General features: G+C 37.0%; 1 protein-coding gene across 1 annotated transcript in view; it reads right to left on the bottom strand.

Moving 5' to 3' along the window:
• Positions 1 to 27,168, bottom strand: part of LOC148944293 (phospholipid-transporting ATPase ABCA3-like) — a 233,259-nt gene that overhangs the window by 190,778 nt on the left and 15,313 nt on the right. The window contains exons 4-5 of the mRNA XM_089100087.1: positions 14,705 to 14,850; positions 4,175 to 4,313 (exon numbers count right to left, since the gene is read on the bottom strand). Coding sequence (XP_088956213.1) covers positions 4,175 to 4,313; positions 14,705 to 14,850 — 285 coding nt within the window. The remainder of the gene's footprint in view (positions 1 to 4,174; positions 4,314 to 14,704; positions 14,851 to 27,168) is intronic.

Raw genomic sequence — 27,168 nt, 5'->3', positions numbered from 1 at the left:
TCTGTCAAATTTTCAACTTGGTATGCGTAGCCTACTGCCAGGAACCAGTGGGGGAATCCTCGCTCGTAATTGCTAATCACTTTAACCCTTTTATCCAGGCCTGAGCGTGCACATATTTCCTTTTGGTGAATTGACTTTCCCTTTAAGCACTCTCTGAAAGTTCCAACTTAATACACAAATCCCTTTTTGAGATATGCCATTTTGAAAATCTGCGTGCACATAGTGTATTTTGATTTAGTTCAAGTTCCACCTCAAATACCTCATTCTGCCAAATTTTCAACTTGATATGCGTAGCCTAGTGCCAGGAACCAATGGGGGAATCCTCGCTCGTAATTGCTAATCACTTTAACCCTTTTATCCAGGCCTGAGCGTGCACATATTTCCTTTTGGTGAATTGACTTTCCCTTTAAGCACTCTTTGAAAGTTCCAACTTAATACACAAATCCCTTTTTGAGATATGCCATTTTGAAAATCTGCGTGCACATCGTGTATTTTGATTTAGTTTAAGTTCCACCTCAAATACCTCCTTCTGTCAAATTTTCAACTTGATATGCGTAGCCTAGTGCCAGGAACCAATGGGGGAATCCTCGCTCGTAATTGCTAATCACTTAATCCTTTTATCCAGGCCTGAGCGTGCACATTTTTCCTTTTGGTGAATTGACTTTCCCTTTAAGCACTCTCTGAAAGTTCCAACTTAATACACAAATCCCTTTTTGAGATATGCCATTTTAAAAATCTGCGTGCACATAGTGTATTTTGATTTAGTTCAAGTTCCACATCAAATACCTCATTCTGTCAAATTTTCAACTTGATATGCGTAGCCTACTGCCAGGAACCAATGGGGGAATCCTCGCTCTACAGACCAAAAAGACTCAAACAGCCCAGAGAGACACAAACAAACCAAAAAGATTCAAACAGCACAAAGAGACACACATAGCCCAAAGAAATATAAACAGTCTAAAGAGACGCAAACAGTCCAAAGAGACAAACACAGACCGAAAAGACTCAAACAACCCAAAGAGATCCTTCTGCCATCACCCCACCACTTATGTATTATACGGAACACTTCGAAGAAGTAAAGCTATTCGTTATTACAATTCTTTTCTTGTCATCTACACCCCTCTTAGTTTCAACTTCTTCATATAGTATAACGTTAAACTATTTTAAATTGACAACACTGTCCAAACATCACTTGTGTATTATACAGTACACAATCACCTTATCTCCCCGAAAACACTTTTCAGCCATTTCTAGTTAAAATTTTTTATTTCAAGTCAATCCTTAATAGGATCAATTTCGCAAATCCTACACTCCAATTTGCAAATCTCATTACCCCTTTTTAAATGTCAATCAAACAATTCTGATTGTAGTGTCCAATTTTTTAATAACAAACTGCATGCTCTCAAAACATGTTTGACCACATTATACCTTGCCAAATAACCAGTCTGGTAATCTGCCTTGGAAAGTTGCCATGGAACGTAATCTCCCCAAATAGCCCCGGAAGGAACGTAAAGGGAGCAAATTCCATATGTACACCCTACTCCGGCCTCCGTATATACCCAGGAGTATTTGAATCGTTTATGGACAACCCATAGGTGAAACTAAGACGCTCGTTTGTACCTCTAAGGAAGTTTTGTTGAGATGTGACAACCCCTTCTGGAATTTCTACAAAAAAGAAAATTCTGGAAATCCCTTTCCCTTCCCTCTTATGTATGAGTCGGATAAAACCCGTAGTATTGCAGTTTAATTCAGGGCCCAAGCCTTGTATACATACGGAATCTTAGATCCTTCGATTGAAATCAAGGTTTTCAAATAATATAAATCGAAGGTGGGATCTCAGAGTTGACATTTCCGTAGTTTGTCCTTAGAAACTGAAGAGACACAAAGAATTTCTATCCCAGGATTTGGAGGGACCATTTAGGCTCTACATGAGCCCGACCTAAAATGATCCCTAAAACGTATACTTTTGAACCTAAGACATTTTGGCTTTGCTCTTTATTAATACTATCTAGGTGGCTAAACAGCAGATTTTTTTCTTGCAAATTAATATAAATTTTGTAAGCTTCAGAAGAAATCTTCTTCATCGTTTCACGGTTGGGTTACCAGATAATTTTTATTTAGTTTAAATCCTTCTGTTAAATGATGTTATTAAATTTTGAGAAAAGGGATAGCGTAACCAGTTGTAACCGATACTCAGCGGTAATAACACTCAGCGACACTCAGTGGTTTTAAACAAAGAAAATCTTTAATCAACACATACCCCAAATGGATCTACGACTTATAGACTGATGGTCGTAAAAAATACAATGGGATTTGGGATTTCCAAACGGACATGCCTAGAGTTATTTCGTGGAAACCAAGAAGAAACGTATAATTTTCTGTCTCGGGACTCTATTCGATAACTTTAGTCTAAAGTTAGTCCAACAAATGCCTAAGAAGTTTATTCTTGCACCTAAGAAAATTTCTTTTCTCGTGTGTTTAACAATTTGCGCGTGCCTTTTTTTAATTTCTATTTATTACCATTACCGACTTAAAGACTGCTGACCGTGATAAAAAAGAAAGAAAACACCTATGCGTGCAGAAGTGTTACTTCATAGTAAAACGAGTAGTATATCGATTTGATAAACAATAGTTTTCATTTTTTTTCAGACCTTTGACTACTATTGAGTTTTGGTTACAATTGGTGGCAATACCCCTTCCCCCAATATGTCATAATACTTATGATCTCTGACTACATCTTCGAGGTTTTTTGGTGTAAACCAGCTTTTCCAATTTTGACCTTGTCTAAAACTAAAAGTTCTTTTTACTAGAAGGTGAATAGGAACTATCTTGAGGGCAAATTCTTCTCCTTGTTAGCAGGTATATTTAAGGCAATACCATAAGACCGTCATATTAAAATTTTATCTGAGGTCACTGGAATAATACATAGTAAGTTTGTTAACTGTATAGCTAGCTTAAGTTTAAAAGCAGCATACAAAATAATTTTTTTTAAATATAATTAAAGTAAAGTAAAAATTTTTAATTGATTAGTCGATTGCCTAGAATTATAAACCCAAATCTCTTATTGTGTGTAATTTGAATGCTGTTAGCTCTTTTAACTGTACTTTCAGAATTCACATCTGTATTAGCTCCCTATTTGCATGATTCTCTGGGCTCTTGATTGTAAGTAAAAAAAAATTCTGTTCAATAATGTTTATGCTTAAACATGTCCTTACACTATTGATTTGTTCTCACTTTACATTTCTGGATATTAAGTTAATATTGCCAAAAAAAACTAGAAAAAAGATCTTTGAACACATTTCCTTTTTGACATAAGAACGCATTCTCAAGTTAAGCAAGTTAGGACAAAAGAAAAGAATCCGAGTAAACTGGGAAACCTAGCAACTCCTCTTTGTCTATTGTTGGTGCTCCCATTTAATTGTGTGACTCTGGACTTCGATCGTAGCATATCATTCTCACATTCAGGATACTTGTCAAGTGTCCGTCACCAGCCAAATCCCTCAGACTAAGCCCTTTCCCTTAGTCATCCAGAAAGGCTGTGGGTGTTTTTTTTTCAAGGTACTAGGTAATATCCCTTTAGTATATTATTTGTCAATTAATGAGAATGAGAAAATCACTTGATGGAAACTTCATGGCTGTTGACAATTCGACAAACAGACTCTTTGTCGTTTTTCTTAGCAATGCACTCAAGCTCTTTGTTAATGCTTGGTTGATGGGTCCAGGCAAAACAAAAATATTAAAGTAGGTTTTTACTAACCAACAACGAAATTTTTTTCAAAAAAGTTTCCAAAGAAAAGTAAAGAGCGATGCAACATTCTAAATGAATCAGAAAAAATGTCACACAATAAATCCAACGTAAAACAAACAGGAAACTGCTATGAGTGAATAAATTAAACTATTGACGAACACAAATTAAAATATACAATCTAGTGGAACTTAAAAATTATTCGAGTAAATGCACCCGATAAAGTATTTGGAAATATTTTGGTCTTAAGAGGTTAAAGTACTAACTTATTTTACTTAAGTATTCAGGAATAAGGACTTAATGAAGTTTGACATATAAGGTCTCTATTAATTCATGCTTATGTATATACTTATATTGGGATTCAAGTAAAATATTTAAAGTATTTAGCGATATTGTTCAGGCATTAGTAATCAAAGTGTTAAAAGTTACCAGGATAGCCCCCATATACGCTGTCCTTCCCTCGTGGACCGGGCAACGAGATTGGCTCAAAAAGAATCTCAGTCAACCAGGTGAAGATAATTGCAAAATTACTTTCTTGTCGAAGATGTCCTCGGAGACGGAGCTTCATCTGCAAGTAGAATATTGAAATTCAGGTTGTGATGGGACACAATTATAGGTAATCAAAATAATGTCCTTCTGTTTTTCAGGAAATAATTCGCCATGTCTGATCGTGTTCAATTTAACAATGATTATGAAAACCAGTTACTTGACTACCCATGCACTTGACTAACTATTTCTACTCATGCAATAAAAAAATGTACGTTAGTGACATGCAAGTTCAACGATTTTATTTTTTAAGAAGATTGTTCTTAATTATTATTCATCATGACCAATCATGTTCGATTAAACTTAACTAACTTATTATGAAAACTGGTTACTTGACTATAAACATTTATATCCATCATAGTAAAGAACGATGTAAAGAACGATGTGGGCACAATGTATTGTTTTTTTTTTCTCCATACCCGGGCACTTCGTATCGAAGGAGTTGTCGTAAAAACTTCGAAAAGGGCTCATTGGATTGGAAACTGGAGTGGGTAGTGCCCTTTTTAATAGTCGAAAGGGATTGGAGGGCAACAAGCCCCCCCCCCCACACCCATCATTTCCCCAAACACATCCAATCAAAATTTTGAGATAGTCATTTTGTTCAGCGTAGTTGTTTTCCAGATAGAAAATATGTTTTTAAGGAGGACACTCACCCACAACCCTCGGGGCAAGGGTTTTAAGTTATGCCCTGAGTGCATATAAGAACGATGTTGGCACAATGTGTCATTTATTATTTTTTTTCCTTTAGAGCAGGGCACATCGTATCGAAGAAGTTGTCGTAGAACTTCGAAAAGGGCTCATTCAATTGCAAATTGGAGTGGCTTGTGCCCTTTTTAATAGTTGAAACTAATTGTAAGGCAACTAACACCCCTTCCACGCCCACCATTTCCCCAAATACATACAATCAAAAGTTTGAGATGGCCATTTTGTTCAGCGTAGTTGATTTCCAGATAGAAATTATGTTTTTGAGGAGGACACTCCCCCGAAGCCTTCAGGGCAAGGGTTGTAAGTTATACCCTGGGGGCATAAAAACTAATTATATAAAGCATTGTCACAGAAACTTGAAAACGTGCTCATTCAATTGGATATTGAAAGGGCTTGTGTCCTTTTTGATATTCAAAAGTGATTGGAGGGCAACTAACCCCCCTCTCATGCCCACCTTTTCCCCAAACATATCCAATCAAAATTTTGAGATAGCCATTTTATTCAACGTAGTTTTAAGTTCTGTAAATTAGGTCTTTGAGGATGACAACCCTCTCGCAGCCCTCAGGGTAAGGGTTGTAAGTTATGCCCTGGGGACATATAAAGTCTTTATAGAAGACGTTGTCGTAGAAACTTCAAAAAGGGCTCATTTGATTAGAAATTGAAATGGCTAGTGCCCTTTTTAATAGTCAAAAGTAATTGGAAGGCAACTAACACCCCTTCCACGCCCGACATTTCCCCAAACACATCCAATCAAAATTTTGAGATAGCCTTTTGTTCCACGCAGTTTAAAGTTCAGGAAATTATACCTTTGAGCAGGGCACTCCCCCACAGTCTTCAGGGCAAGGGTTATAAGTTATGCCCTGGGGGCATATAAGTTTTTATTGAAATCTTTTTCGTAGAAACTTGAAAAAGGGCTCATTCGATTGGAAATTCAAAGGTCTAGTGCCTTTTTTAATAGTCGAAAGTGATTTGAGGGCAACGAGCCCCCCTCTTTCGCCCACCCTTTCCCCGAACACATTCAATCAAAATTTTTAGATAGCCATTTTGTTCAGTGTTGTGGATTTCTAGATAGAAACTACGTTTTTGAGGAGGACACTCCCCCACAGCCCTCAGGACAAGTGAAGTAAGTTATGTCCTGGGGGCATATAAGGTTTTTATAGAATGTGTTGTCTTAGAAACTTCGAAAAAGGCTCAATCGATTGGAAATTGAAATGGTTAGTGTCCTTTTTAATAGTCAAAAATGACTGGAAGGCAACTAACACCCCTTCCACGCCCAAAATTTCCCATAATATATCCAATCAAAATCTTTAGATAGCCAGTTTGTTCCATGCAGTTTAAAGTTCAGGAAATTACACCTTTGAGCAGGACACTCCCCCCACACTCTTGAGGGCAAGGGTTATAAGTTATGCCCTGGGGGCATATAAGGTTTTTATTGAAATCTTTGTCGTAGAAACTTGAAAAAGGGCTCTTTTGATTGTAAATTCAAAGGGATAGTGCCCTTTTAAATAGTCGAAAGTGATTTGAGGCAACCAACCCCCCTCTCACGCCCACCTTTACCCAAGCACATGCAATCCAAATTTTCAGATAGCCATTTCGTTCAACGTAGTAGAAAGTTCTGGAAATTAGGTCTTTGAGGCTGACAACCCCCCCCCAGCCCTCAGGTTGAGGGTTGTAAGTTATTCCCAGGGGGCATATAAGGTTTTTTTTAAAGTGCTGTCCTAGAAACTTCAAAAGGGCTCATTTGATTGGAAATCGAAAGGGCTAGTTCCTTTTTTAATAGTTGAAAGTGATTGGAGAAATACTAACGCCCTTCTCACGCGCACCATTTTCCCAGACACATCCAATCAAAATTTTGATATAGCCACTTTGTTAAGCGTAGTTGAAAGCTCTAGAAATTAGGTCTAAGATGGTCACAATCAACATCACAGCCCTTACGGTAAGAATTGTAATTTATGCCCTGGGGGCAAATAAAGTGTTTATAAGAAAGCGTTTTCGTAGGAACTCAAAAAAGCCTCATTCGACTGGGTATTGAAAGGCCTAGACATAAAAGGCCAGAAACATAATTTGCACTTTACTGAATTAAATACAAATGAATGTGCATTGTCAGTTTAATATACAGATACTGGTATTTAGTAATCAAAATGTTAATATTATTTGATTTATTAAAGTTATAAAAGTAAAAACATTTATACTTTTTTTCAGTAAAGTGCAAATTTTTTTCTGTCCTTGAGAAGGGATATGGGCTTTCAGCCCAATTTATGCTATTTTCTGGTCGTTTCTGGTTTGATTCCGTTATTTTTTGTATTTCTGTTCGTTTTGGGTTTCATTTGATTATCGATGCTAATTTGTGGTAGTTACACGTTAGGTAGATTATTTGATTTTATTTTTGCTCAATTTTCGTTTAGTGAAGTTCTTTACTTTTCTTTGAAAAACTTATTTTGTGGAAAAAGTTTTTTTAATTATTATATTAAAAAATGGGTACAATTGCAGCGCTTAGTAGTACACAGCGCTATAGCCTGTCGAAGGAATGCAGTCATGGAAACCCGTAAAGCGGGTAACTGCTATCTAAATTGATCGAAGAACGTGGTTTCTCAATAAATTTACAATATTTAAACTGTTGTTTTTTGAGGATTAGGGGGGAAAGGTACCTAGGTTAGGTTTGGTTACGTATTTATTATATGCTATGCTTTAGTCTTCATTCAGTCTTTGGACAGTTAACATCTTGAATAAAAAGTACATTTCACGGATTAACTGTTTACACGTCATAAATTACATCTCACGGATAACTTGTTTACCTGTGATAAACCTGAGCCTATTGACTTTTGCGTGGAATGAAAGAAATATGTTAAGCTATTATATGATTACACAAGTAACGAATGACCTTCAAAAAACTTTACCTTTATTTTGAAGATTGTGGCTATGCAATCATTCCGTTAATATAGTTAATGAAGTGGGTTAGTAGTGGTCAGTGAAATGAACGAGTAAATAATAACCAAACGTCACAGCAAATATGAAAATATAAGGAACTTTTGAACCGTGTGGCATATATTGATTGAAGATTGCCTTTTTTTGGAAATTTATTTTGCCGTAATCGTCCATTAGAATGGGGAGAAAGAGAAATGATAAGACAGTAAAAACTGAGGGTGGTAATGAGAGTGGTGATAAATCAAATGAAAGCCTAACAGCAACCTCAAAAACTCTAAGAGAGAAGAAAAGGCCTTCGCCGTAAGATTCTATTCAGAATTCGAGTGGTAAATGCTTACGACAGAAATGTGAGAAAAAATGCAGAAAATATCGTAAAAATTTTGGAGCTGTTGGAAAATTTAAAATCAGACTTAAAAGAAATTAGAGAGTCTCTTCATAGTGTGAAGACTGATGTGCAAAATATACACAAGACTGTTCGTGAATTGGGAGAATGATGCAGGAGTGTGGAAGCTGATGTAAGAGAAACAAATAATCGGGTAGATAGTTTGAAGTCCAAGATGGAAAGTCAGGATAAACTCTTTAATGATTTATTTGCACAATTTACATAATTAAAAAATCACTCTCTTGTGTTGCAGCATATGGAAAGAAAAAACAACATACTGTTTTGGAATGTGAGGACTGATTCATTGTCAGATGAAAAAAATACCCTTAAAAGAGTGCTGAATGAGGGATTAGAAATGGAAGTCAAGAATATTCCTCCATTTTCAGTGGTACATGAAGCGAGTGACTTTATCAAAATCAAAGTTACTGATTATAAGGACCGATACGGCATAATGAAAAATAAAAATAAATTAAGAGGAAAAGACTTGCAGTTTGGAAAACCAGTTTTTATTAGTGATGATGTTAGTAGAAAGGTGCACCAAATTAGAAAGGACTTGGTGGTGAAAGAACATATTTGATGGAAAGAGGTGTTGAATGCTGGATACCACCCGTGCTACCGCCGGTTCTTTCTATTAAATCTGCAGGTAATGTTGAAAAGGTTGAATGATTCAAAGCGTTAAAAATGTACATAGAGGTTTGAGCTAGTTATTTATAGTGTTTGGAAATAATTTATTTTTAGAGAATATATTAAAAGTTATTAATTATGAAGGTTAGTAAATTTTGGTTTGCTTATAAATGAAGTTGTGAGCCATATTAAGCCCACTGAATTTTATTTTGGGAGTTGATATGCGTGTACATATCGACCGGTTTGTTTATTTGTTTTGTTTAATTTTTGTTTTTTATGTCCGCTTTGACGGAATATATTTTGTTATTTTTTTGTATTTATCTAGGTCTAGATATATGTTTAGTAGATAATGATTTTTTGTCGCCACCGCCACCCTCTACCGTTACATACATTAACTTTTATTGATTATGCTTAGAGATATCATATCACCTCCTGGGAACAGCAATGGCCCGCAACTTGAAAATCGAAAGGTTGATTTTTCCAGCCAGTTTAATGAAAGAATAAATAGAAATTTAGATATTAATGCTACTGAGATTTTCACAAATGAACCATCAAGGTATATTTTTAAAGAAGGGGCACTATCCTTGTATGGTGTTAGGGGCCATTTTGGCCTTAACATTTTTCATTTGAATTGTCAGGGATTGAATTCTGCGCATAATTTTTTATCGAAATTAATAAATACTAATGTCCTTCAGATGATCGCTTTAACTGAAACTGGTTAAATGATAATAAATCGCAATTGCTACATATCCCTGGTTATAATTTATGTGTTAGAAATCGAGAGTATTACAGACCTAGCAGCTTGAAATCAGGCTGATTATAAGGTTTCAATAAGAGAAGATCATACAATATATAGGGAGAAAGTTTGCGAGTGTTTTGTTTTACATATAACTAGAGAGAATTTGAATTTTTGCATTGTTGTAGTATATAGACCTCCACAGAGACTACTCCAAGACTCTAGGAACCTATTTAAAGAAAAATTATTGAAACTTTCTATTAACTCTATGCCATTTCCTACTATCGGAGATTATAATATTAACCTTATAGATCTGTCATCTGCTAGCACTGAATTTATTAATAGAAGTTTATGCAATGGGTTTATCTAGTAAAAATATCCCCACAAGAATTACGGGAATCAGTTAAGCTTCTGGATAACTTCCTTTCTAATGTGCCCTTGAGTCTTCCCAGGGTCCTTATCAACGATGTATCTGACCACTTTGGAGTTTCAGCTAGCTTTAGAACTGTAACGAAGGTGGTTAAAGGCAAAAAATCAAGCATTCCAGTGATCAGTAAAAATGCGATGATGAAACTTCAAAATGATGTAGAAAAGGTGAATTGGTATGATGTTCTAGGCGCAGTTCAGGACGCAAATTCAAAGTTTGCTTTATTTTATGAAAAGTTGTAGAGTTTGTACTTCAAATAGTCACATTGAAACTGTTTAATAGAAAACACTCAAGTAAAAAACCTTGGATTAGTTCTGTAATTTTGAACCAAATAAATGTACGAGATAAATTTTTTACAGCTCAAATAATTAACCCGATGCAAGAAAATAAGCAATTACATAAAATTTATCGAAATAGGTTGAATACAATTTTAAGAAATGAAAAAAAGAAATATTTTGAGAAAAAGTTTAAGGAGGTCGAAGGATGCCCTAAGAAAACCTGGGGACTAATAAAAGAAGTGATTGTATTAAAAATAAATAGCGTACCTAATGAATTAGTTAGTGTAATGGGAAAGACTTTGAATTCTGAAAAGGACATATACAATGAATTTCAGAGTTACTTTTCAAATATTGGTCTAAATTTAGATATGTCAGTTGTACCTGATAGTGGTGATCCAACATTCGAGTCCTTACTGAGGGACCAGACCGATTCATCTCTTCACCTTAGATTTCCAACAGATGATGAAATTAAAAAAAATATTTATGGGATGCGCAGTAGTTCATCTGGTAGCGATCATATTACTCTAAAAACACTTAAATGTATTTTTCCTGTTATAGCTGAAGTTTTATGTGGGTTAATTAATGAGTGTATTCGTGAAGGAAAATTCCCAGACTGTTTTAAAGTTGCCCATGTAACCCCAATTCATAAGGGTGGTATTCAAAACGACCCAGGAAACTATAGACCGATATTTGTTTTACCCATCATTTCCCGTGTTTTAGAGAAGTGTTTTAGTATTAGAGTGACGATTTTTTTGGAGGATCATAAGTTACTGGTAGAGACATAATTTGGGTTCCGTAGAAAAAGGACAACGGAACAGGCGATGATTTATTTGACAACTATTATTAGTGAGGTATTAGATAAAGGCTTTCAAATAGGTGCTATATTTTTAGATCTGATGAAAGCTTTCGACACTGTGGATCATGAACTTCTACTTAAGAAGTGTGAGGTGTATGGTTTGAGGGGTAAATCATTAAATTTTTTAAGAAGTTTTTTAAGTAATCGTTATCAGTATGTCCAACTAAATGATTCTTCTTCCGAAAAAAAGCATATTGAAGTAGGTGTTCCGCAAGGATCAGTTCTTGGTCCTATATTATTCTTGATATTTATTAATGATTTACCAAATTGTCTGAATAATTTTTTTGCTATAGAATAAATGAACTAACGGTAAACCCGACTAATAAAACAGTTTCGCTTTTTGCTGATGACACAACTAAGACATGGCACATGCTTTGCTGATGACATAGCTAAGACAGCGGAGCCCTGCAGATTTCCATGAAGGAATCAGCTAATAGAATTATAAAATGGCTGAGGGTAAATAAATTAAGGATTAACATGACTAAGTCTAACTTTATTATTTTCTCGCGATCATCAAACTTTTACCCATGGATCAAGGAATTAGATATGCCCAATGGCTTTATAAAACGGACTGCGTCTCTTAAATACCTTGGGATTGTAATAGATGAAACTCTATCTTTTAAGGAACATGTAACTTTAACTAGCAAAATTTTGGCAAGAAATCTCGGTATAATGAAGAAACTTCAACATTGTTTTCCCAAGTCTGTCCTTCGCCATCTTTATTTTTCTTTAATACACCTGTATATACTTTATTGTTCGAGTATTTGGCTCTCTACTTTATCTTTTATCCTAAAACCAATAAGAGTTCTACAAAATCATGCCGTAAGAATTTTAGCCGGTATGTCTCCACGTATGTCTGTTCGAGAAATTTACCCAACTTTAAAAATTTGCCAGCTGCAGGCCTTCGTGAGTTTTATGTATTGTGGTTTATTTTTGGACTGCAGCAGGATGTTCAGCCTCGTTGTTTTGATGATTTATTGTCCATTAGGGCTACTGTTCATTCTCATGATACACGGGGTAGCGCGGACTTCTGTGTACCTAGAGGTATATCTTCCCGTTCATGTTTTTCTGTTTTTTATAGAGGTACACGGAAATGGAATAGTTTGAATAGTGATATTAAGACTATTGGTGACCCCAATATTTTTAGAAAAATCATTAAGGAACTGTTTTTTGCTGAATATGAGTTTTGATTGATTGATTGATTGTGGGGGTTTTGTTGATATGATGTTCCCAGAGGAAGTATAATATATGATATTATTTTGTATTTATTGTTTAGTGTGATGGTATTAGTGGTATTGGTGCCCAAGTGTTCATTGTTTTAAGGATCTTGTTTTCTCTACCTTTCCCACGGACAAGCTTTGCTTTTTAGGGGAGGAAGTAATAATTTTTTGTTGATATGTTTTTTTTTAAATAAATCTTTCTTTCTCTTTCTCTTTTACCTCCACCCCCCTTATGTGCAAATATATAGCCCAAATTTGTTTCTAAACTATTATATATTCATCCTATTTTTTTTTTAGCATTAAGCAAACTTGACTTCTTTCGTGTGTACCATTAAGCGCAACAGTACCGAAAAATGTAAGTCAGTGATATCCAAATGGAATAGCATTCTTTTCTTAAAAAAAAATGTTCTCTTGTTAAATGTAACTTTTGAAATCTTCATATGCCTTTTTTGCTGCACCCGAGCATGGCTAATGGTTCTTAATTAGGATTCATCATGTCTGATCGTGTTCGATTAGACTTAACTTGTTGATTATAAAACCGGTTATTTCATTATAATTATTTCTAACCAGTGGGTTATTTCTAACCAAGTCTTGAAAATTACCTAGCCTAACTAAACTTCCAAGTCTTGAAAAAAAATCTAAGTAAGGAAAAAATCAAGTCTTGAAGTCCTTCTATGTCTTGAAAATGCAAAAAAAAGAAAATGTCACAAAAATTTATAGGTTGATATACAAATCAGGAAATTCAACTTCAAATCATGTTTTGAACTTCTTGCGGGGGAAGGAGAGCAATTTTGGAGGGAAAATGAAAGTCAAGATCAAACATAAATGAGATTTGCCTCAAGGGCGTTTGCTTTAGCTTTGGAGCTTTGGAGACCTCTCGAAGGCTTTATTTATGCAATCTTTAGGTTAAATGTAACCCTTTTTTTGACCTGGAGGAATAAAAATTCCCAATTTCTTTCGTGTTAATTAATGAATATATGGGTCAGGTACGAGTTGCTGATATGCAAAGTATATGCGTTAAAAATAACTGAAGACATATGAGAAAATAATCATTCAAAGAATACATTGGCTCCAATCATGGTGTATTGGAACTCAAGGTCAAACGGCTAGTACAGCAACAAGAAAAAAGAGCCTTCAGCATTATATTAAATTTAATATTAATTATTGAATATAGAGGTCAAGTACGAGTTCACTGACTTTCTTACGCCTCTGAAAGGATTTGGAGAGTTATCAAGGAACCTTTGCCCACTGAATTTATTTTGCCTATTCTAATTTTGATTGTGTTTGTCAAATTTTATTTATTTCTTATCGTTATAGATTTAACCTGTCAAACAAGGCACTTTCTTGAAAACAACAGCCAAAAACAAAGGATGCTGACAGTGTAAAGAGTCATCCTCCTCCGTAATGAATCTAAAACATGTGCCTTTTTCGCCAGAATTCTAAATGATTGGACCTAACGTCTTTCGATTTTGGATCACGGTATTTTGGAACTGTACCTTCTTTGGACCCGTTGTGTTTTAGAAGCTTGAGTTTAAAAGAAACATAAGATTCATATTCCTGATGCTTGGATTTATTTATTACTGTATTTTTTTTCTGTTTGTTTTTATGCATAAGCCCTTTTTTAAGACCGCGAGTTAAGGAAAAAACATGTAAATTATTATATTTCCACACTTGGTTCTATCATATTTCAGTTTTATTGATATACCAGCCCATCCTTGAGACTATTGTTATTAAGGTTCTCCGACGCGAATTTTTTTTTCCATTTTGACAGATAGTACTCAAGGTCAATACAAGGACAGTAAATACATCCTGACTCTGTTTTGATTGATTGCTCTTTCCTATTCTTTGCTTACGCAACATATAAATTTGAGACTAAAGGTCTTAAGATTTATGCTATTTGTTCAAAATGAAGATTTTACACTTTTTCATTTTAATTTTAAGTACCCGAACTATTTTGAAATATGACAATTTATTGAAGAACACATTGTAATAAATGTCCATTTGGGCAGGATTCCAAGTGGCGTGTTTGGCTTGACGGTGTAGCCAGGAGATGGGTAAAACCTTGATTTGGAGAGGATCGCCTATAAAAAAGTTCAGTTCGTAGCCATTAAATAACGCAAATAATTAAAAATATAAACTCTTTATATATTATTATTTGGGCATCTATAAGCATCTAAGCTCAGGACCCGGTGCAACAGCAGAGGAAGGGGGCAAAAAGCCGGATTTTTCTAGCTTTTAGACAAATGTTGAAATGTATTACATTGATTTCCTCTGGGAAGCTATCTGGATCTGGAAAAGGGTTGGTAAAAGCCACTCCACCGAGAAAATCAGTAGACAAGTCACCAATTTCATTGTAGTTATCTAAAATATGCGCTACCATCTCATCCTCGTTAGCGAATCCGTATTCTGAAAGCAAAATTGAAATAAGTTAATAGAGGCCAATAGCTTGCTTTGGAATTCAACCACTTTTCTAAAACAAATTAAATAAAGTCAAGTTGAATCTCCTTTCAAGAGACTGGAGGAGATATTTCAGTTAAGAAGTTTTCCAGACACATTTTGGTTATAGCCATTCGGCGTAAATCAAGCATATACAATGTAAGGCTTCTGTAAAAGTTCTAGAGCTTTTCGGCACTTTCCAGGGCAGTTTCAAAACTAATGCCGTATATATATATATATATATATATATATATATATATATATATATATATATATATATATATATATATATATATATATATATATATATATATATATATATATATATATATATATATATATATATATATATATATATATATATATATATATATATATATATATATATATATATATATATAATTTTCACAGTAGAAATAAATAAATACAATCTTCATCAAATGGAAATTGAATTCACGTATTGAATTTTTCATATTAGACCAGAATTTCTCAAGTTGTTCATGTAAAAGTGCACATCCTAAATTTTTCTTCAATTTTCTTTGGCACACTGAGTGCCTTATCTTGTTGCTTACTTGTCGGCGCCTCTAATTTGGAATATGTGTTTGAAGTTAGTTATTTTTAGAAAAAAATACACGAAAAATAAATTTCATGCGTCTTATTTTCTATACAAGTTAGCCTAGCCAATTCCGCATCCCCCGCTGTTATAGAAGTTGCTTCTAGGGATAGGATGTTTCCAAAATCCCCTCGTATGAGGCTATTTTCTATTCTAATTTCAATTCTAACCTAAGCTAATGGACAAGGGTATTTATCTCAATAAAAACATAGCGCCGTGACTGTATCTGAATGGTTATCTTATTCTTTGCTCTCTAATTACTTCGTACGTAAGTTTGATCAAACAGTTCGTGTTAACGAACTGTGGATATGGCTCAACAGTAACCAAAACTCTAAGAAGAAACGGAATTTTGATATCGCTAGATTCTTCAAAAGGATCTCCTTATTATGCTGATTTCAAACATATAAGATTCATTTAGTCTAGTGTTATCAGAGGCACAGTAAAGGCCATACGGCTCCAATGTTTTATTATTTATTTATTAAGATTATTTTTTTCCCAGAGGCCCTTCATATGGAAGGGATCGTCGTAGAAAATTTAAAGGGGGCTCATTCGATTGAAAATCGAGAGTTCTAGTGCCCGTTTTAATAGTCAAAAGTGATAGGAGGCAAACTAGCCCCCCCCCCCCAGGACAAATATTCCCATCAACCCACTCACTAAAAACTTTTAGATAGCCATTTTGTTCAGCGTAGTTGATTTCCAGATAGAAAATATATTTTTGAGCAGGATACTCCCCCACAACCCTCGGGGCAAGGGTTTTAAGTTATGCCCTGGGAGCATACAAGGTTTTTATATAATGCGTTGTCGTATAAACTTAAAAACAGGCAAAGTCGTTCGTAATGTCAAAGGGCTTGTACCCTTTTGAATTGTTGAAAGTTTTTGGAGGGCAACTAGCCCCCCCCCCCCCGCCCATCATTTCCCCAAACACATCCAATCAAAGTTTTGAGATAGCCATTTTGTTCAGCATAGTTAATTTCCGGATAGAAAATATGTTTTTGACGAGGACACTCCCCCACAACCCTCAGGGCAAGGATTTTAAGTTATGCCCTGGGGGCATATAAGGTTTTTTATAGAAGGCGTTGTCATAGAAACTTCAAAAAGGGCTCATTCGATTGGAAATTCAAAAGAATAGTGCCCTTTTTAATAGTCGAAAGTGATTGGAGGGCAACTAGCCCCCCCACGCCCATAATTCCCCAATACACATCCAATCAAAATTTTGGGATAGCCATTTTGTTCAGCGTAGTTGATTTCTAGATAGAAATACATGTTTTTGAGAAGGACACTCCCCCGCAACCCTCAAGGCAAGGGTTTTAAGTTATGCCCTGGGGGCAAATAAGGTTTTCATAGAAGGCGTTGTCGTGGAAACTTCAAAAAAGGCTCATTCGATTAGAAATTCAAAGGGCTAGGGCCCTTTTTGGTAGTGTAAAGGTTTTAACCGCAAAAGAGCCCCCCCCCCCCCGATGCCCCCTAGTTCCCTAAACACATCCTACCTAACTTATGATATTGCCAGTTTCTTTAGCATTGTTAATTTCCTAATACAAAATAAGTTTTTGAGGAGGACACTCCCCCACAACCCTCAAGGCAAGGGTTTAAGTTATGCCCTGGGGGCTAAATACGGTTTTTATAGAAGGCGTTGACGTAGAAACTTCAAAAAGGGCTCATTCGATTGGAAATTCAAAGGGCTAGTGCCCTTTTCAATAGTCGAAAGTGATTTGAAGGCAACTAGGCCCCCCCCCCCCCAAAGCCCACCTTTTCCCTAAACACATCCAATCAAAATTTCGAGATTGCCATTTTATAAAACGTAGTTTTAAAATCTGGAAATTAGGTCTTTGAGGATTACCAATCCTCCTCAATCCACATGGCATGAGTTGTAAGTCATGACCTGGGGCATATAAGGTTTTGTATAGACAACGTTGTCGTAGAAACTTCAGAAAGGGCTCATTCGATTGGAAATTCAAATGGCTAGTTCCCTTTTTAATAGTCAAAAGTGATTCTCTGGCAACTGAACTGACACCCCTTCCACACTCACCATTTCCCCAAACACATCCAATCCAAATTTTGGTATAGACATTGTGTTCAATGTAGTTGAAAGTTCTGGAAATTATATGTTTGAACAGGACACTCCCCCCACAGTCTTCAGGTGCAAAGGTTATAAGTTATGCCCTGGGGGCATATATGGTTATTATGGAAGGAATGTTCGTCTAAACTTCAGAGAGGGCTTATTTTATTGTAAATTTAAAGTTATAGTTCACTTTTTAAGCGTCAAAAGATATTAGAGGCTACCCAGCTTCCCCCCCCCCCAAACCCTTTTTTCCCAATTGTATCCAATAAAAATTTTGAGATAGCTATTTTGTTAAAAATAGTTCAAAGATAATATAATAAAAATTCCGGTGTTGACACAACCCACCAGGGCCCGGGGGCAGGCGTTGTAAGTTATGCCCTGGGGGCATATATTTTTCTTATGGAAAGGATGATCATACAAACTTCAAAATAGGCTTATTTGATTGGACACTGTAAGTTCGAGTTAACTCTTTACTATTCAAAAGATTTTTGATCGAGCTAGCCCCCCCACCCCTCACCGTCCTTTTCTCCGGAAGCTTATCTACTAAGAAATTTGAGGTAGCCGTTTTTTAAAAATAGTTCAAAGACCATATAATGAAAACTCAGGGGTCAAACCAGCCCCCCCCCAGGACCCGAGGGCAGGTGTTTTAAGTTATGCCCTTGGGGAATATATGGTTCTTATTGAAGGGATGCTCGTAAAAAATTCAGAGATGGCTCATTTGATTGGAAATTGAAAGTTCTAGTTAAGTTTTTTCAAGTCAAAAGATATTGGAGGGCAATTAGCTCCCCAAAGCCCATTTTTCCCAAAATGCATCCAATAAACATTTTGAGATAGGCATTATCTCACCCTGCCAGATAAATCTCAATCGTCCCTAACCGCACCCCCGAGGCCCCTTTACTCTGTGACACTCAAAGACCCTCCAAAAAACTTAAAATGCCCAAGCGAACGCAAAGCATTTATCTACAAACTGTGCCCATGTCCAGACGGCGATATAACCGAGTTACGCCGCTCTAATACCGAATGGAAACTCGTGGGTCGTTCCAAGCAAACCGCGAGCCAGATAGTGGATGCGGCTAAACGTGCGAAACCGTCGCTCAACATCTCCCTCAAGGAACCTTCTTTTTTAGCTGCGATCTTGCGAGTGCCGGAGGATCTAGACGAGCAGTCTCTTAAACAGCTAATCCCCAAGTGCAATAAAACCCTACAGTGTGGCAAGTCTCAAACATTCAAAGTCTACTTTCCGACACGAAATGACCTCGATACTTTTCTCAAAGTCTCAGTGAAAATCGGATATGAACGCCTCCCAGTCAAAGAGTTCATGTTCTTGCCTCGGCGCTGCTTTAATTGCCACGCAATCGGTCACCTAGCCGCAGATTGTAAGAACGGTTCATTATGTTTCAAATGCGGCTCCGCTGATCACAAATCTACGTCCGATACCCCGTGTCAGAAGGCAGCCTTTTGCGTTGGTTGCAAGAAGCAGGGTCATATTTGCTATAGTGTGAAGTGCCCAAAAAACCGCAAACCCTCAAACTAATGACCTTGTCACTAACTCTTTTGTGGAGCCTTTTGCGTTGTTTGCAAGAAGCAGGGTTATACTTGCCATAGTGTGAAGTGCCCGAAAAACCGTAAACCGTCGAACTAATAACCTCGTCACTAACTTTCATCGTGGAATATAAACGGCTCTTTTATTAATAAACTTCCGGTTCTGGAAAGCCTCCGTTCTGAGTTTAGTGTGATTTGTCTCCAGGAATACTTTGTTACTAAACATGGTCTGAATATAATTGAGTTTGAGGATATGACAACTTATTGTGTACCCGCTAGACAGCTGAACAATAGAGGCCAACCATCGGGTGGACTTATTACGTTTGTGAAATCAGCTCTCCGTTCTAGTATCTTCGAAGCAAATGACTAGCTGTGAGAGTTGATTGTTCTGTTTGTATAAGTGTGTATCTTCCCACAGACTACAATAATGACTAGTCTGAGCGTTTGCGCTACCTTGTGAAAAACTAGGTTCATGTATAGACAAAATTCGACACTTAGGTCCGACCTAAGTGTCGAGCTGACCTTGCATTATAGCCGGTGACTTTAATTGTAATCTGTCCGAGCCGAATTTTCAAGCTTCACCGCGTACAACACTGATTAAGGGCTTATTTAGTGATTTCTTGTGTGTTTTGGATAAATCGTCCGATTTTACGTATGTTCACACTTCCTCGCGAACTTCCAACCTGGACCACATTGTAGTATCGTCAGATTTCCGAGTGGATATAGTATAGGTTGGTTTTTGATTTTCAGTTGTCTGATCATCTTCCCATAACTTGCTCTGTCGGTATGCCATCTTCTGATCACCAAACCACACCACTTGCTCCTTCAGCACCTCGACACCATCGTATCTGGTCAAAAATTGATCAAACCTTATTCATCGAGTCGGTAGATTCAGTCCTGACTAAAATCAGCGTCCCATTTCATTTCCTTCAGATGTCACTCCAGTTACCTTAAAAAGAGGTTTCGATTTGTCTAGATATATATTGCGCAAAAATCTGCCATGCTCCCCGCTTCGCAGAAAAACAAGCTGTTCCTTTGCAACGAATTCGTAAAGGAATCATTCCCGGGTGGTCGTCAAATCCAGTTCTTGTTATTTCATGTAGTCAAGCAAAATTTCGGTTTTAAGTATGGAAAAAGTATGGAAGTGCGAATATGGGTCTTGTGAACAGCATACGGATTTTCATGAAGCGAAAGTTTTCTAAGGCCCTGGCTCGGCATCGGAAAAATCTAGTCAATCATTATCCTGCCCGTGCCAAACAATATAGAAATATGATCATCAAGTTTTTCTCTCGTTCTGCAAAAAAATCTTCTTCACCATCCCCAGCCGACATCCCTGAAGATGAATGGTATACCTATTACGAATCGGAGTTCTCACCTCCTGAACCCTCCATCGAACAATCTTACGAGACTGCCTTAGATCAGTTTCTATCTTCTCATCCCGATGAAGATTTTATCGTCAGAACCCGCTCTGTTGAAGATGCCATCTGTAGACTCAAATGGAAAGGCTCATCGGGCATTGACGAAGTCAGTTTAATCCACTTGAAACACGGAGGTAAATTTCTCGCGGCACATCTCTCTTTGCTTAAGTAGATGATTTTCTCTCAAGAGATTGTTCCTGCCACTTTCTGCATCGGACATCTGACTCCCATTTCTAAAAAGGGAAAATCCGAAATTCAATGTACAGCATTCCGTCCGATAACTGTAGCTACTTCACTGTGAAAGCTCTTGGAGTTACTGTTTATACAGGAATTCGAAAAAATATGCTACACTCCTCCGCATCAGTTCGGCTTCGAGCGAGGAACTGGATGTGCTGATGCCTTAACAGTCGTTGCTAATGTCTTGATAGATGCCGGATCTTCTGGAGAGAGCCTTTCTTTGGCAGGACACGACATTAGACGTGCATTCGACTCTCTAATCCATGCTACTATACTTTTGAAGGCCGTTAATCGTGGGCTGAATCTAGCTGTCATTCGTTCTCTCAGGAATCTGTATTCTAGATTACGGATCCGACTGAAGCTACCTCCTGACAAGGGTTTGAACCCCATTCCGCGCACCCAACTAGTTCCAGTCAAGAAAGGAGCGCGTCTAGGAGCAGCCACCTCTCCCGACCTTTTCAATAACTATGTCCTAGATGCACAAGATCAATTTCCATCTTCACTGATTCTGTCATCTGCTAACTTGTCTTTGGTATGTTACGCGGACGACATCCTGAATCTTAGCCGAACCCTTCAGCGGGCAATTGATATCTTCGAAATCCTTGAAGCCGAATATCTTAAAGTTGGACTTCAGTTCAACTCTTCAAAATCGGAAATGGTCCTATTCAACTGGAAAACTGATTTTTGTGTTCCTACCAGTGCCGTTGGTTCTAGCTCTGTCCAGCCAGTGGATCACCTCATTTATCTAGGTTTACCCATAGGTTCGTCTATCCGTCACACCCGAAAACTTCTCCTCGAACAGCTTAAACGACGAATTTCTTCGTCTTACGCTTCAGTTGTATCGTGCAAACTCCGATTCAACCGGCTGCTTCTAGCAAGCTTGTATAACGCCATCGCTCTTCCTCACATTTTATATGCCACGCCCTTCTGGAAATTTCTCACTAAAACTGACCAGAATATAATCAGAGCGAAGTATTTTCGTTTTACGAAGTATTTGCTTCGTCTACCTCCGTGGTATAGGAATTCGCATGTAATTGAAAATTTTAAAGTTGCAGACACTGACGTCGCCGTCGCTAAACGAATAGCGAAGCATAATAGAAAAATACACCGAAATCTACACGAATGGTCCCATCTGCTTATTCAGTGAATCAGTGATTCGTTTTCTTTGTTGGTTCAGTTTGTTATAGTTTGTGTCTTCTTTTTTTTTTCTTTTTTCTTTTAAGTGCTCCGTTTTGTTGTATGTTGATTTGAGGGTTTTTCAATAAATAAATAAATAAATTAAGTTAAAAATTTCTCAAAAGTCAGATAACAAAAACTCAGGTGGGGTCACAACCCCCCCCCCGGGTCCGGGGGCAGGCATTGTAAGTTATGCCCTGGGGCATATGTTGGTCACATGACAAGCATACTCCTAGTAATTCCAGAGAGGGCTCATATGGTTCGACATTATAAATTTTAGCACACTCTTTGATAGTAAGAGGCGATCCAATCGTAGCTATCCCCCAAGCCATCTCAGATAAATTTTGAGATAGACGCTTTGTTAGAAATAGTAAAAAAGTCGGATGAGAAAAAATCAGGTTTCAATAGAACCCCACAGGGTACAGGGGAAGGCTTTCTAAGTTATGCCTTAAGGGCATGTATGGTTCTTATGAAAGGGATGCTCGTATAAACTTCATAGAGGACTCATTTGATGGGACATTGAAAGCTCTAGTTCACTTTTTAAGCATCAAGAGAGTTAAACTAGCCCCCCACGCTCTTTTTCCCCAAACTCGTCCCCTACAAATTTTGAGATAGCCAGTGTTTCGGAATTTGTTCAAAAATTAGAAATCAAAAACACACCCCAGAGCCCGGGGGATAGGCGTTGTAAGTGTTGTCCTGGGGGCGTTTATGGTTCTTATGAAAGGGATGCTCGTTTAACTTCAGAGGGGGCTCATTTGATTGTAAATTTAAATTTCTATTTCAATTTTTAAGAGTCAAAAGATATCCAAGGGCAACTAGCCCCCCCCCCCCCCCGCCACACACCCTTTTTTCCCCAAGCCTATCTGATAAAATTTTCATAATGGCCATTTCATTAAAAATAATTCGAAGGTCAGATAAGAAAAATTCCTGTGTCGACGCAACCCGCCAGGGCCCGAAGGGAGGCGTTATGAGTATTACTGTAGAGGCATATATAGTTCTTAAGGAAGGGATGATTGCATAAACTTCGGAGAGGGCTCAATTTATTGGACCTTGAAAGTTCTTGTTCACTTTTTAAGAGTCAAAATAGATCAGAGAGAAAGTAGCCCCCCCCTCATCCACACCATAAATGCATCCGATAAAAATTTTGAGATAGCAATTTTGTTAAAAATAGAGCAAAGTTCTGATAACAAAAAACTCCGGTGACGACACAGCCCCCCCAGGGCCCGGGGGTAGGTGTTGTAAGGTATGCCCTGGGGGCATATATGGTTGTTATGGAAGGGATGCTCGCATAAAATTCCTAGAGGGCTCATTTGATTGGAAATTGAAAGTTGTAATTCACTTTTTAAGAGTCAAAAGTGATTGGAGAGCAGCTAGCCTCCCCCACACTCCATTTATTTTTTTCCCAGAGGCACTTCATATAGAAGGGGTCGTCGTATAAACATCAAAGGGGGCTCATTCGATTTTAAATCGAGAGTTCTAGTGACCTTTTTAAAAGTCAACATAAATCGTAGATCAACTGGCCCCCCATACCCTTTTTTTCCAAGTACGTCTGATAAAAAATTTATGTTCTAATTTTGTTAAAAATAGTTCAAAGATATTATGACAATAAAACCTTTATGTATGGCCATTTTGTTAAAATTTGTTCAAAGATCAGATAAGAAAAACCCCTGTGTCAACACAGCCCCCCCCCCAGGGCCGGGGAAAGCGTTGTAAGTATTGCTCGTATAAACTTCAGAAAGGGTTCATTTGAGTGGAAATTAAAAGTTGTAGTTCATTTTCTCAGAGTGAAAAAGATCAGAGGACAACTAGCCCCTCCCGTCCTCAACGCCTTTGGGCGTATCGGATGGATAAACCCATCCAATAAAAATTTCAGGTGGCAATTTTGTTAAAAATATTTCAATCACCAGTTATTATCACGTCCGGGTCGACACACCCCACTCCCCAGGGCCCAGAGATCGGGTGGGTAAATTATACTCTTGGGATACATGTGGGTCTTTTAGAATGGATGATTGTATAAACAGAGAGGGCTCATTCGTTTGAAAATAGAAAGTTCTAGTTCACTGTTAAAGATTTAAAACAGACCAAAGCTTAATTTGGTCCCCCCACGCCCTTTTTCCCCAAACCCATCCAATAAACATTTTGGGATAGCAATTTTGTTAAAAATAGTTCAAACATCAGATAATAAAAACTCCAAGGTTGATACAAACCCATTTTTTCACTTTGATGTTGTTACTTTGATATCAGTTTTGATACTATGATGAATATTTGATTTTTTTTTTAAAGTTTGATTTTGAAATAAGGAATTTTTAAAAACTAAATATTCAATGTTGTTTATACTTCCCAATACTGTTCAAGACGCATATAGTTTGCAGTAAAGCGCCAATGACGCGGTAGGTTTCAGAATTTTACAGTGAGAGAAGGAGGTCATACCCAAACTCTTGTTTGTGGTGATTTTTGTTCGTTTCAAGCTTGATTTGGATATTCAATTTAAGTTTCACTCGTTTTAAGATTTATTTATTAATTTACATTAATATCTATTGTATGTTTGTTTGCATTGATTGTTTTTTCTGTTCGTTTTAAGTTTCATTTTTACTTCAATAGGAGAATATATTTTTTTTTCATTTTTAGCTTGATATTCATATTCAATCTAAGCATTACTCGCTTTAAGATCTATTTATTCGTTTATATTATTACTTGTTGTATGTTTTTGCTATGATTGCTTATTTAATTTCTGTTCGTTTTGGGTTTCATTTATTCTTTAATAGTAATTTCTGGTTGTTTTGAGCTTGAATTTTAAAAGGTATTTGTATCTGCTGAGCACAAGTTTAAAATGGCCTTTACTTTTCTTTGAAAAACTTATTTTTCGGAAAGTTTGTTTTAATTAATCCAATAAAACGCTACGAGCCGGAGAAACACCATCGGATTCAGCGTATCAGAGAATCTGCCTGTTGAGGTTTAAATCTTCTAAATGTAAAAATGTGGAATTTTGTATTTTTTTTTATCAGAAGAAAGATCATGGATATGTGTTATTTTTTTTGTTTTTTTTCCCAGAAGTGACTTTATCAAGCCAATAGTCCTATAACATCGCAAGAGGGCTCGTTTGAAGGGAAATTAGAAGTTCTAGTACCCTTTTTAAGTGACCAAAGAGATTGGAGGGGAACTAGCCCCCCCCCCCCCTCACTCCCCTTTTTACTCCAAATCGTCCGATAAAAATTTTGAGAGAGCCACTTTTTCAGTATAGTTGCACAGTCTCAAAACTATGCCTTTGGAGACACCATACCCCCCAGGCCCTGGGGATAGGTCTTAAGTTGCAAAACTTTCCCATTGTTTACACATAGTATTTGTTACTGGGAAGTATATAGACATTTTTCGGGGGGTGGGTTGTGATTGGGTTGAATTTCCAAGTGGATAATTTTCTGTGTAGAGGGACGTTTCCGAGGGTGAACTTTCCAGGAGAAATTTTAGATTGGTGTTTTGACAGAATTATTATACAAAATTGTTTTTATTTATATTATTTCTCTTTGCCTTCTCTATTTTGCATGTGGAGATGTTCAAGGGGAATAGTCCGGGGGAAATTTTCAGCGTGTTTGGATTTTTGGGAAATAATTTCCACGGAAGGGGGGATTTCCGGAGTGACCAGAAAATGATTGGAACTTAAAGGCTTTTTAAAAGTGAAAGTATGTGAAGGAGAATTTTTCAGGCCGAATCTCCTGTCAGGAATTTTATCGAGGCGGGGGGGGGGGGATTTTCAGCGAGGATGTAATTTTCCAGAATGAATTTGACAGGGGGGGGTATTTTAAGTGTGAGTAACTTTCCACGGAGGACTTTCCCATGAAGGGAGGGAATTTTCGATGGAGGGTGAGCCAGACTTACCGCCATTATTTGAAAAAAGATTAGAAACTAAATATAAAAAAACAAGCTTTTCCAAAAGAAATTAAGGAGCAACATAAAAACTCAAAACGAACAGAAATTATTCCGTACATGGAGGGATTGCCCACCTCCTCAAAACCTTGCTCTTTACACTAGAGTTTGACTATTTGTCCCCATTTTTTTTAATAAAGGCTCCTTAAACACATGGGCCATTTAATTAGAATAGGAAGCCTTTCAAGATTGCTAAGAACTTTAGCATGAAGATAAAAGTATGGGAGAAGGAGACAAACCCTTCCTCCATAATCTCCTTTCATTTTGAGGTTTAATGTTACTCCTTATTTTTAGTTGAAAAAAAACTTTTTTATTTATTTCCGTACTTAAGAATCAATAGCCATTTCTACAAAATATCCATTTAGCTCTGCTGGGAATACTAAGAGAAAGTAAAAGCTGGGCAGACAAAGAACTATTTCAAGCAGTTCGTGGTAACGAACTGTAAGTAAGGAGCGACCCGGCTCAATGGTAACCGAAACTCTAGAAAACGGTATTTTGATACAAATAGATACATCAAAAGAATCAGATTTTAATGCTGATTTCAAATACATAAGTTTCATCAAGTTTAATTCTACCCATCAAAAGTTAAGTGCCTGAGAAAATTTGGCTGATTTTCGAAAAAAGGAGGAAAGACCCCCTAAAAGTTATAGAATCTTAATGAAAATCACACCATCATATTCAGCGTATCAGAGAACCCTACTGTAGAGGTTTCAAGCTCCCATCTACAAAAATGTGCAATTTTGCATTTTTTGCCAGAAGAAAGATCACGGGTGCGTGTTTATTTATTTATTTTTTTTCTAGGGGTGATCGTATCGACCCAGTTGTCGTAGAATATCGTGGGAGGGCTCATTGGAATGGAAATTAAAAGTTCTAGTGCCCTTTTGAAGTGACAAAAAAAATGGAGGGCAACTAGGCCCCCTCCCACGCTCATTTTTTTCCCAAAGTCACCTGATCAAAATTTTGAGATAGCCATTTTGTTCAGCATGTTCGAAAATATAATAAGTATGTCTCTTAGGATGACTTAATCCCCCTAAATTCCCGGGGGGAGGGCTGAAAGTTATGAACTTTACCCAATGTTAACATATAGTATTGGTTATTTGGAAGTATACAGACCTTTTCAGGGGAGATTTTTCCTGTTAGTGGGGGGGGAGGGGGTCGGGGGTTATGTGGGAGGATCTTTCCATGAAGGAAGTTTTCATTGGGGAAGGGACATTGCTATGAAGGGGACGCCGGACTTCCCAGCATAATTTAAAAAAAGATCAGAAATTTAATTTAAAAAACAAGTATTTCAACTGCAATAGCAGCAACATCGAAACTTCAAA

This window comes from Artemia sp. Qi Xiang Cuo, chromosome 14 (assembly GCF_049724085.1).
Source record: "Artemia sp. Qi Xiang Cuo chromosome 14, ASM4972408v1, whole genome shotgun sequence".
In the NCBI taxonomy this organism is placed as follows: Eukaryota; Metazoa; Arthropoda; class Branchiopoda; order Anostraca; family Artemiidae; genus Artemia; species Artemia sp. Qi Xiang Cuo.
This window is presented reverse-complemented; position numbering and strand designations above follow the sequence as displayed.